Genomic DNA, 12,930 nt, shown 5'->3' with positions numbered 1-12,930 from the left:
AGGAGGAACAAAACAGTGAAACTACGTCAGGTCTGGCCTCATGGAAACTTTTCAGGCTATTGGAAGCTGCTTGTGTGGCTCACGTTCCCCCTGTTCCTCTGCAGAACTCTGCTCTTTGAACTCTTCCTAATGTGCAGCATTAGCAGCATTCCTTACATGTGCTTCTCTTCAGCTCTGCTCAATAAAGTTCTGTCAGAAATGCATGGGCATACACAGGCAGAGTTAAGGTTAATGATGGACTTCTGCAATTTATGAATATTTACCTATGGATCTCTAGTTCACATGGCCTTATCAGAGAGAAAAAAAAGAGAGAAAAACTTCATCAAGGGTAAAGGAAGACAGCACAAGTAAAGGAATAAAGAAGAAATTTAACACTAGCTTGAAAATTATTTTCCATACAAACTCTTTGTCTAATGCCAAAAGAGTAATAAGAAAGGACTGAGGCAACATCTATGAAACAGAAATACATTCATGGCTTAAAAGAGAAGAGCTTTAGCAGAAGCTGTGGGTGCAACTCTGAGACCCAGACAACTTGCTGAGACACTTCCCTTAGCTGCCCAAGACCACAAATCCTGCTCAAACCTTCCTGGACATTGTGCTTTGTGACAAGCTCCAGAAGGGCTTGCTTCTGAGTGCTCTTCATGAAGTTTGCCCTCAGCCCAGCACAGCGCTCCCACCTCCGCTTGCTTTGAAGTCTGAGCATTGTGCAATGGGCATAGCAAACTTGGAAAATGTATCAGTGTGCTCTGCTGGAGCTTGGTCTCAGTACTGGCTGGATACCTGCTAGGGTAGGCACCAGCAGCTTCAATCCCAGCCCCATGTTCAAAATATTAAGCAATAAGCTTTACATGTTAAAAGGCAGAATTATTTCCACCTGGCTGCTGAGAGGGATCAAGGAATAAGTGCCTTGTCTCTCATCACTAATACTTGCATGCTCTGAGATTACAGGGCTGCGACTCAGACAGATACTTTGCTGAGACTCAAGTTACCATGAAACACACTCCGCCATCTGTATCTGTCTCAGAACTTAAAGGCCAAATAAAAAAAACACCAAACCAAGAAGCAAAACGGATTGTGTCAGTCAAAGGAAAAAAATAATTCTGTCTGGAGAATGCATGGAAGGAAATTTGTTTGTGAACACATTAGCCATCTCAGTATGATCCCTTCCCTGACCTTAATCGGGATTTTATGCAGGGCTTTAGGGATATTGCAGTGCACCTTCTAACATCATAAATATTAATAAGTGTACATAAATAGGATCCTACATTCAAAGGCTGTGGGTTCATGTAAATATTTTAATTTGAAAAGGAGGAGGGATAATAAAGGGATAGCGAAGGTGATTTTTTTAACCATTCTTATTTTATTTTTTGGTTTGAGCAGTATATCTTCTTGCTGTCTACAGCGAGACAAACCTTTCCATTTCATGCATCTGGCACAAGAGGCGAGTTACAGAATGAATAGGCACCTTTCTATGGGCCTGGAAAATGATCCCAGCAGGCATCTGCTCCCCAGCCTGCTACCAGGGAGCCCAGCCCCTTGCTCTGAGCAGTCCCTGTTTTCACCACTTTAAAAAGTTGGTGCAGTGCTCTCCCAAAAAAAGGGCAGGTGTAGTCCCAAATAAACCATCCTATTGCACTTAGAAAGCAGCTGCTCTGTGTGCAGCCATTTGCTGCCTGGGAAGCCAGGAGTGGGCTCCCTTCAGCTGTTTTCCTCCCACTCTCCCAGGCCTCAGTTTCCCTGTGACTGATGGGCAAGGGCAATTACTTGGGAAGCCTGAAGGTGGTAGTGTGAGACCAAAGCAAAGCAAGATGCTTTCTCCCGCAGTCCGAGCTGACAGTGCTCCACAGCAGGCGATAAGAGATGGCCAGGAAGCTCCTGAGGTTGGGCAGGTCCCATTTTTTAAACTTATTGTGGTTTTCCCACTTTCTGCTGCTTGTGGTGTTGTTTAACGAAGCAGGATGAGGAAAGATGTATGCAAATATCTAGCTTTCATTCTCCAAATAGGACTGATTTTTTCCTGTGTTGGTCCTCATGATCTCTTAGATTTATTTCCCTTTCTTTCAAAAGAAAAGATCTGTCCTTAAGGAATTTTAAGTTGCTTACATTACAAATTACACCACATATTAATATTACAATACTTTATCACATCACTTTTGCATATATTCCAATGGTTAAAATGTTTAAGATCTTACTGTGGCATAGTTATTATGTGTTGAAACTAAATCAAAATCAAACATTCTGACTTTATACAAACAATCTGTTTCAAACACATTAAAGCACTATTGAAATTATGTTTCACAGAAATATTTGAAACTATTAATTGGTTCTCATGGAATGTCTCCAGTTTATAAACTCAGCTGTTTTTGCACTTCTATACTTTCAGTGCAGAAAATCTGCTACAACAGTTCATATTAATGCCAAATTTGGCCCATGAAGCAGCTGGTATTAAACCACTTCCACCCAGTTTCCAAGGGAACTGTAAAAAACGGTGGATTTGGAAGATGCTGCAGGGAGCCTATAACCTCGACTTCCGAGCAAGACAGAAAAGTTGATCTGATGTGATGGCCCACAAGGGCCAAGGGAAAGAAACAGACAAAGAGCAAGGATGGTATTTAAAGGCACTCTAATCACCTACAGTCAAATTAAGACTGGTATGGGCTGAAATACTCACTGCCATCAGCTCTCTGCCCTAACCTGCTCCCCAAAAGTTCTGCTTGTGAATCAAGGCATAAACATTTACCCAGAAATATGACTATAGCCATCTCCAAATTTGATTTAATATTCCGGTGGTTAAACTGAAGAAGGTTGGGAGAGGATATAACTGTCATTCATCCATCCTTGCTGCAGAGTTATTAAGCAAGGAAGCAGAGGTACATGGGGAGAGCCCACTTTACATCACTCAAGTGACAAATATAAGCCCTACAAGTATGGAGGTGGACATATACACGTGTAGGACTAGAGAGTAACATCAGTTTGAAATATCTTGTGTTACCGTGAGAGGAGCGTGCCAGCAGAGTGAAGTGGACATCTGTCTAAGCACATCTGGGATGGGATGTAAGCTGTGGCTAGCACAGGTTTTTCCCACAAGAATTCTTCTTGTGTTTTATAAATAAAGTTTGGATGTTGTTGGAACAGTGTCCCAGAACTTGGACGGTGCAGGCCTGGCCAATCAGGCCTGGGGGAAGGCTTCTGACTGACCAATCTGGGTGACTTTTGAGAACTCTATATATGTGATGAAATCAAAACAATAAAGGTCATTCCTTCTTGCCACTGAGAACTGGTGCTTTCATTACTCTGCTAGCTGCTCAACAGCGACAGTAAGCCATGGCTAACTGCACCTCTCAGTGCTTTTAGGGGGATTGCTGTATCCTTTGGTCAAACCCCTTTCTGTATGACGGTGCATAAAGGGTCTCCCAGGCAGAGCTTTAAACTAATGACCTGAAACCAGCCTAAAACTGAAGTTTTTGCACCCTGTGATTAACACGTGCCTCTACCTCGTGTCCCCTGGCTGTGCTAGCCGTGTAGGCTCTGCTGAGATGTCTGGGTGCAGGCAGGCGTGTGTTTGCTCTGAGCCAGCTGAACCCTCCCTTATCTCTCCCTGCTGCCTTGGTGAAGCTTCTCTTCACGCTCCTGTTCACCCGAATATCAATGAGTGAAAACAAGGCATTTCGGAGGGGAGAGATGAGGGCAACTCACAGCTCTTCTTCTTTCTCCCTCTCTCTCTGTCTCTCGGTGCCACACCTCCCCCAGCCTTTTCTTGTACATTACCAGGTTTAAAGCACAAACTGTACCCTGTGGCAAGCGTCTGATTGCAGATAGTTTTCTCAGCGCCCTCCCTTTCAGATTGTATAATCCAAACCCAGAGATGCTTCTGTGTTTATCCTGAAGTAACCCCTGCCTGTGGGCAAAGCTCTCCCCATCACCCTGCCCCAGCTGTGATGTACTCACAGTTCACAGTGACCCGGACTTGCTTGACGTCTGCTGAGGCAACTTCGTTGGCAGCTTTGCACTCGTACTTGCCCGACTGCTCTCGTGTGATCCCCAGGATCTCCAGGTACTCCTCCTCGCCTTCAAACTCTCTGCCTGGTAGGGCAGAAAAATACAGAGGGTGGTTCTGTTAGGCTTTCAGATTCGGGGAATTGCTATGGAGGAACAATCATAATGTGGATTCTGCAAACAAGCAATAGTCATGAGTGATTTAGAAGTTGTTTCAGAATATGTATCATCAAGATACCAGTATTTTATTTCATTATGGAAAACTGAAAATCTGGAAGGAAGCATACAGGGGGTACAATACTTAGCATCTCACAGGCTGCCCAGGCCAAGAAGCAAAATCTCTACCACATGAGATCAGACTAAGTTCACTAGTGTGATGGCTGAGTACCACCAGAGGTTAGTCACGCTGTGGCTGATGTGCTGGTTCAGGGCTAGCTGGGTCCTCAGATGTGCTGGTGTGTTGTCAGCACCCTTTTCTCCACTGCAAAACTGTGAAAAATGTCTTTCTGTCTCTCAAAGCAACCACCACCCTGAAGTGCCATCGATCAGATCAAGCTACCGTTAAACACGGCCAAACTGAGAGAAACAAACTGTAATTTGATCTGCAGAGACCAATAATCATCATCACACATCCCTGATCTACTATACATATGAAATGACACATTTAAACTGTGCTGCCTCACTTACACACTTTGGAAAACAGTGACTTGAGTGTCAGTCAGGGTTATGGATGGGGGCAGGAATCTGGGGAGGTCTGTGGCCTTGCTTTTAATTCACTGTATGACCTTGAGTGAGTCACTCCTTTGCTCTCCCTCTGTGAACTGCAGCAAATAGCCCCCCTCTCCCATCACCTTCTGGTTTGAGCAGGGCAGTGAGGTTAACCCATGTAAAACACATAAGAGTCGTTGGATGAAAGTTGCCAGGGCAGCATAAAATATTAGGATTGGTGTATCTACTCTATTCCTTCAGAAAGCAAAGGCACCTCCTGGAAAGAATCTGAATTCCTCCTCTAAGAGGGCTGTGAGCACTGCTCTGCAGCATGAGAAACCACAAGCCCCACAAGCCCCCAAGCCTGTGTATGTTAAGAGAAAGCATCCCCCAACCCTCAGAGGGTAAAAGCCAGATTTGAAAAACAAAACAAAAAAAAAAGGGCAGCTCACAAGAGGTCCCATTCAGGTTTCTCAGAGAGTGATCAGATTTTCCAGAAAAACTCTGCCCAGAAGGTATTTTCTGCACAACAGGTGTCGAACACTTCTGAAACCCTGCCCACTTCACAGAAGTGCTTACAGTTTTTCGAGAGAGGTCAAACAGTGTCTGCTGTTCCCCTTGGCTTATGGCACTGCATGAAGGCAGCGGGTAAGTCCAGTCTCTGGAGCTGAACTTCCCATGGAGCCACCTGCAACAAATCCCACCCCAGAGGCATAGACTTACTGGAGTGTGTTGTGGCCATACACACTGCTGATGCCAGCTGTGTGCAATTCCCTTCTGCATCAGAGAGGGACTTTGGAAGCTTCAAAATCTGCTCAGAACTTAGTCCCACACATAATTATTTTTGTCCTTTTTTGTTTTTCTTTTTCACAGGCAATTTTCAGAATCATTCTAGGGGAAAACCACCCCCCGTCATGGAGACAGCATGAAAACAGCAGTGTACCTATTAAACTCATGTAAAGACAAGGCTCCCCCTCTCTTTCAGCAGGGCTAATCAGCAGTCCCTTTTTCCAGCTCCTACCAGATGTTCAGGTAGTGGAAATCTCATTGCTATGTCCAAAATTTACAACTGCTTTGGTTTTCGCATCTCCTAACAGTCTGCTGCAGGACCTTCCTGCATGGCAGCAGCACATTGCACAAGGGAAGCAGGAAAAGTCAGCTCCTGCTGCCAGGACCTAGCTCTCAGTCCTCTACTCTGCACTGGGGCTGTGGAGAGTCAGTGCAGAAGGAAGCAGGGTGGGATTTTCACAGGTATTTTTTATTGCTGGAACTCATGAATATGTTAGGGAATCCTTACCCTTGTAGAACCAGAGTCAGGTGAGTCACAGCACTGTGGAAGGGACTTCAGTCACCATCTAATCTGTTCCCCAGTCTCAAGGCAGGACACATGAGTCATGTCAGGGACACAGCCATCCTCTGCCCTCCAGCGGCAGAGATTCTGCAGCCACTCCTGACTGTTCCTGTGCTTTGCTGTCCTTACCACTGGAGCAGTTTTCCTGAAGTTTGACCTGAGTCTCCCTTGCTGCAATTTAAAGCTATTACTTTTGTCTTAGCCTCTACAGACAAAAAGAACAAATCATTCCCTCCTTCCCTGCAATAGCCTTTTATCAACTTTTAAATCACTTATGTTCCTCCCTCAGTTGTCATCTTTTTTTCTTTTGGCTGAACATTGCCAGGGTCTTTCAACCTTCCTCTGTAGGTGAGGTTTTTTTAGACTCTTGATGATTCTTGTTCTTTGCTTTTAGACCTCTGACAAATTCACATTTTTTCTGGAAGTGTGATACCCCAAACTGAACACAGCATTTCAGATGAGGTGTTAGCAAGGCTGAGCACAGATCAAGGATTTCATTGCAACTACTGCACCGTGCTGCTGTCTGTAGAGGCAGCACATTGTTCCTGGTTTTGCCACAGCAGGGATAATTTCTGTTTGGGATCTCTCTTAATTCCCAGATCTTCTTATGACATATTGCTACCTGCTAATAAAGCACTTTAAAACTCCCACCCCAAACTGAGCTGACAACCAACACTCCCCTCCTTTCACAGCAGCACTCCCAGTTGGTAGGTCAGTCAGTTGACTGGAAAGTTAATCAGGCATCAGAGAAAGACTCACAAAGAAAAGGTTAAAACATAATTTGCCTCTGTTTTGCAAATCATTTGCTCTGCAATTCTGCCTTGTTTATACACAGAGTTCATTCCAAGTGGGACTTACTTCTCCTGCAATTTGCCCTTGTCACAAGACTGTCACCGTAATGAAAACAGGGTTGAGGGTGACTTAACCAGCTCTAATGGAGTGGCACCCTCATTAAGGGTGCTGTTAAGTCTGTCTGTTAGAGAACCACATCAATGGAGCTCCAAAGTAACCTAAAAGGGTAGATACTTTTCCCAAGAGAAGATGTTTTTGAGCTTCTCCCCTGCATACATACATGCACTAAAAGTGTGTTGTGCACCATGTCCAGCAGGAGAGCTTTCACAGCTACAAAGAACCCCTCCCAAGACACGATGAGCTGCTGGCTTACCCAGTGGAGTGCCCTGGAAATAACTGAAAGGCAGGACTTCTGTTCTAAAGGGCATGTCAAAGACATCAATAACCCTATTCAGCTCCTCATTCCTCTGCTCTAGGACACAGATATAAGCATAACACTTCAGGGAAAGTTTCTGTGACAGTCTCTTGCTAAATAAGTGGTAGCACTGTTCTTGTCCCTGCACTGGTGACCCTGAGCATCAACATTTTGCTACAAGAACTGAGCTACTCTCACTTTCAAGACAGACCCTTTTGCTTGCTGCCTTGTCCCGTCTAAGAGCACATTAACCATTTCTAACAAAAAGCATTTATATAAAATTGAGGTGTTGTAGTACAGATCAGGGAGAGGAAAGATGTATCACAGCGTGTTAGAGAAATGTCAGGTTGTGATATCTTGCGGAGAGCTGTAGAGATGTTTTCACTAATTCACTTTGGCAGCCAGATTAGGTGAGTCATATTAACTCTAACCTCTAAGGCAAACAGGGGATGGGGGGAGCAGGAACAGAGCTTTATACATCGAGTGAATTTACAAATGTTTCCGCACAGGAGATGGCTTTGGCAGGGAACTGATGGTTGTCACTATGCAGTTTATCAAAGTGGGAGAGAGAAGGCTTGGACAATGCTCTTTGGTACCAGTAACAATGAACATATTCTATTAGGTGAAAGAGGGACTGCCAGCTCCTGGCAAGCAAGCCACTCCATTCCCATTAGGACAAGACATTTGCCTTGAGCAGATTATCAAGGGATGAAATTCTGACCCTACTGCCAGAGCTTCCTTGCTGACAAGGGCTGTCTCCTGGCTGTTCTGCCTGGTTCAGTACAGCCCTTTCCCAGTGAGGGGCCTTTCAGGTTTCCCTAGGGGGGTGACTTCTCACTCAGAGCAGCTCTTCTCATCCCAAACCATCCCCTTGCATGACTTCAGGCAACCTGCTTCCCTGCAGGTTTTTTGCCTTTCACATGCTCACAGTTAGCTTGGTTTGTTGCTACAGCCCCATTAAACACCACCTTGCCAAGCTGTAGCTCCTTAACTCTGTCCCAGTACATCAGAAAGAGGAGCTTTCTGCTCTGGAGGCTGGAGATAGAGAGAGCACGAGCCTGGGAGGCTTGACAATCAAACCAAGAGGGAACGACCCCGAGCAGCGCGAGCCAGGCGGCTGCTGCTGCTAGGAGCTGGCAGAGCCTTTTTTGCAGAGGGATCTGCGGCAGCAGCTTTGATGTGTGCAGGAGGAAGGCTTTGAAGGCCTGCTTGCCTCAGCCACATTTCCTATCCCCTGGCTTCCTAATTGGACCCAGTAAATAATGAACCTGAACAGCAAATCTGCTTGGCTATGCTAGCCTGCTGGCAAGCAGCCCTTCCCTCCCGCTACCCTCTGGAAATAGCCTTGTACAACCCCACTGGCTCTGCATATTGTCCTTGTTGGTGTGCAGCCTGCCTTGCTCTCATACAGATATTCTATATATATGTTTTATATGCTGCATTTTATATACTATATATTTTATTTATTTTTACATCTATAAATCTGCCTCTGTGTGCAGAAACACAGACTGACGTGCTCCCCAGGCATTTATGGACCCTTCTCACCTCTGCCCGAGCAGCCCCTTGTGCTGACATACACCACCACTCTTTCCTCAAAGGCTAAATGCTTCCTTTCTACAAATGACATATACCCAGACAAAATCCCACTTGTACTGTGTGCAGACAGCTCTTTCAGGGTCTGGCCCCCTAGTCAGGGCCAGCAATGCATTCAGTCATGTGCTCTTCCAGAAAGGCCTTTCCCTTCATGCCCTAGTTTCTTACATCTCCAAAAGGAAAGCTGATCTCCAGAGGTGGCAGCCACATTTTGTTTCATCTCCTCTCCTGTCTGTGCATCCAACACTGGGCTTCTTCTTGTACAGAGATTACTTTAGTTCTGTTGTTTTTTTTAACACTGCCATGGTCTTAAATTAAACTGAAATTCAGATCTGTTGAGAGTATTTGTTTGCATTTGGCATGTGGAGAAAGAGATCAGCCACCCTGCTCCTATGTTTGTTTTCCCTCCAAGCATCTTTGTAGTTGTGAAGAGGGGAGAGCAGAATGGGTTATGCATCTTTGTTGGGCCTAAAACAAGATGCAAGGAGATAAAAAAGATTGGAAATCAATGGATGCCATTTGAAGTTTTTTGTGTGTAGCAACTTCTATTGCTGAACTGCAGGTTTTGTTGTCTCTGCACTCTCCATTTAGTGTTTGAGGTTTTGCTCACCTAACTTTCCTCCTTCCCTCTGCACCTTCTATTCCCTAGGAACAGGCTTCTGAAAGACAAAAATAGCTAAGGGAGCCTTTGACATGATTTTTTTGTTTTACCTCCAGCTGAGATTTTTTTTTTTAAATTCAAAACTTTGAAGTTTTCGTTTATCAGTCTCTGTCTCCTCAGCCATCACAGATTCCAATGAGCTTGGCATTTTTTCCCCCATCCCTTAGTTGAAGAGGCTTGTTTTTAGCAAAGAGATCAGTAGAGAGAAGCAGATGGTGGATAAGCAAAGGGACTTACAATGCTACAGTGAGGAAGGAAGGCAGAAAACCTAGAGTAGCATGGGAAGTGCTGAAAATGGGGAAAGCTTGAAAGACAAAAATAGAGGAAAAACAGAGGGAGAATGAAGAGAGGGACAATGGCTGGGAGAGAGAAATGCAAAAGGAAGTGAGATTCTTCAGTGACTGAGAAACAGAGAAAATGGTAGTCAGCTCCTGACAAAGAGAAACACACTGAGACAGAGAAAGACAGGAGGTGAGACAGTGGCAGACAGAGAGATGTACGGCTGGGAGAGAGGCACAGCCATCCCCTGTGTAAAGGGAGCCATGAAACAACAACTGCCAGAGGGACAGGAACAGAGGGGTCACATGTAGTAAGGCAGTAATTACTCTGTTTAAGCAGCAAGGCACAGCAGGGTATTTATTGTTTAAGCTGGCCTCATGCCTCCCATGCCCTCAGGTCTGTAGCTATTACACATAAACCAAAAAACTAGTGCAGTGCCAGGGAGGGCTCTGGCCTGGCTCTGGCTTCATGAATGAGAATGAGTCAGACCGGGAGGAAACACTCTGGCATGGTTTCCCCTGGCGTTCACCAGGACCTTTCTCATCAGCAATCACATTTGCACCTCTTGTGCAAAACTGCCTGCCCTGCCTCCCCAGCCAAGGACAGAGCCCCGGGAGCTCTCTGGCGGGGGGAACACGAGTGCCGCTGGCATGACCAGGGTTAAGAGAGCCTGTGATTTTCGTGGAGTCTTTCTTCTCAAACTCCACACACCCAGCATGCAAATAAAACTCTCCAGGTTGAGAGAGCTCCCCCAGACTGAACAATGTCTCTGTGCTCTCTCTCTCTCGGGACAGCACTGACCAAACCACTTGGGATGACTTGCCCATTGCTGACGGCTCTGCCCAGGAGCTGGAAGCCAAAATCTGACAGCTCAGATGCAGTTTGCATCCCGGCTCTAGGTGGGTGTCAGTGGGGTCATCTGCCTGAGGCAGCCTCAGCAGATCAGCTGTATCTCTGAGTTTCCACCCCCTCTGTTTCATAACTGACCACTAAGGGTCATCATGCTCTCTCACACACAGCCCTGAGTCTGGGCACGGAGCAGGTGCACAATATACGACTTCATCTCAGCAGCTGATTAGATTTTCCATTTGAAATCCACATGTGAACGCCAGAAAGAAAGGGAACCACCACCTGAAAAAAAAATCCAGCCCTGCTTCAGGTCAAAACCTTCAGTTTGACCAGTGGTTTTCTTCTTCTCTTTGCTGAACCAGAAGAAGGAATCAATGTTCTGCTTCAACTTGAGATATAATTTAAATCAGATGATTTAATGTTGAATAAGATCACTTCCCCCCCCCCCCAAAATTACTTACTGAATTTAGACCAAATTTGTTAACACTTTTTTAATGAACACAAACAGCATTTTTTGGATAGATTAATTGCTCTTGAACAGAACTTGGCTGTGATGCCGATGTATAAATTATGAACCATGAGGTAAATTAAGTCATGTAATGTCACAACTACAATATTACACTCCCTAAGTGGTGCATACTGCAATGCAAGTTGTCATGACTATGCTACCAAACACCAAGCCTTAATTTTACTGCCAAGAAAATGACATATAAACATGAACAAACCAATAGTCGCACCATTTCTTCATCACAAAATTTTTGCCTGCTGCCTTTTGAATGGTACTTTAAAACAACATGAGGTAGGAGGCATCATCAGCTAGATGAATCAATGAGATGTCACCACATCTTTGAGAGCCTTAAGAAGGCAGGGGTTGGTAACTCATCAAGGCTGTAAAGACAGTGCTGGAGCAGCTAATCAAGTGGAGGTTGAAAACAGAAGGTCAGACAAAGAATTCCAGCTCAGGCACAGGCGCTGTTCAATGTACACACATGGATGGCGGCACACCAATCTCTCACTCCCAGCAGTGTGGTCAGCACTGCAGGGACCTGCACCCTCTTCCTCCACCACCTACAAGAAGAGGATGGGCCAGCAGTTGCCCCTGGCAAGAGGAACATCAGGGTGTGCTTGTGGATGTGTAATCAATAGGTCTTTGCTTCCCACTGTGCTAAGCGCAAGATGGTAATGCAAGCTGAGAGCTGATGCAGGGGACTGAGTTTTCTTGCATGTCATGGACACTTATGAAAAACATAAAATACAACAGCAAGCAGTCAACTGTTACAGTCTCTAGTGACTGTCAGATGGCTTCCTTTCATTTGGCCTCATGTACTCCTTTTCCTACACGTTTTCTTATTTTGTACAATGCACTTGTGCTATCATCGTTACACAGTTTGAAGACAAGTTCCTCCTCCCAAACACAAGACCAAAGAAAAGACTGACAGCAATAAGTCCCTTCTGGGGCAAGAAGCCTGACTGAACTGTATAATTTCTGTCCTGCCAGTGAAGAGCAGGGATGGACTACAGTGCAGTCCCCAGTTTAATTCCACAAATCATTATGTCAGCCCCAGACTCTAGGGAAACCTTGTGCCATGGCACTCGCTGGTACCAAGTGTGCCAGTCTCTCAGTCTAGGAACTATAGGGTTGGTCTGTGTTTGGTGGCATCTTTAAAAACCCTTGTTATGTTCTTTACAAAGTCTCTTGTGTCTTATGTAGCACAAGACATGCTCAATATACTATTGTGCAAGAATCAAGTGGCTCGCTTTCATAGGCATCCACCAGAATGTTTCCCTGTTTTTAAATATAAGGTGTTTGTTCCCTTCTGTCCTATGCACACTCATATTTCTTGGGATGAGAAGGAATGAACACAGAACTTCAAACTAACTTAAAAATTAAAAAAAAAAAAAATTGATGACCCACTCCACCTCAGTGATTCAACTTAGCCCATAGAATTAAATTCTTACATATTTGAAACTTGGAAGCAGGCTTGAGAAATTACAAATTGGCACAAATTTACTTGAAATGGGAAAGAGCATTAACTCAGAGGCTTAGGCATTGCTGTGGCTCTTTCTCTGCAAGCTGGAGCCAAACATTTCATGACCAGATAACACAGCCCCTGAATCTGCTGTCCTTTTGCAAGATGGCAATTCCTCTAGTTCATCCCTGTTTTCAGTGAGGCTACTCTGAACACTGAGTTCACAAATAAAACCTAAAGACTGGGATTTCTGTATCAGCCTGGATCTTGCCACTGATCTTTTAAACTGCTATAGTTTTCAACTGAGGAAATGAGG

General features: G+C 44.9%; 1 protein-coding gene across 4 annotated transcripts in view; it reads right to left on the bottom strand.

Moving 5' to 3' along the window:
• The window catches only part of LSAMP (limbic system associated membrane protein), a 1,003,974-nt gene that overhangs the window by 31,135 nt on the left and 959,909 nt on the right, over positions 1–12,930 (bottom strand). For all 4 annotated transcript variants that reach the window (XM_085070827.1, XM_085070845.1, XM_085070817.1 and 1 more), the window contains one exon: positions 3,949–4,083. In XM_085070827.1, coding sequence (XP_084926953.1) covers positions 3,949–4,083 — 135 coding nt within the window. The remainder of the gene's footprint in view (positions 1–3,948; positions 4,084–12,930) is intronic.

Source organism: Lichenostomus cassidix, chromosome 1, assembly GCF_008360975.1.
Source record: "Lichenostomus cassidix isolate B80296 chromosome 1, HeHo_3.0, whole genome shotgun sequence".
Lineage (NCBI taxonomy): Eukaryota > Metazoa > Chordata > Aves > Passeriformes > Meliphagidae > Lichenostomus > Lichenostomus cassidix.
The sequence above is the reverse complement of the archived record's forward strand: the minus strand, read 5'-3'. Positions and strand labels throughout refer to the sequence as shown.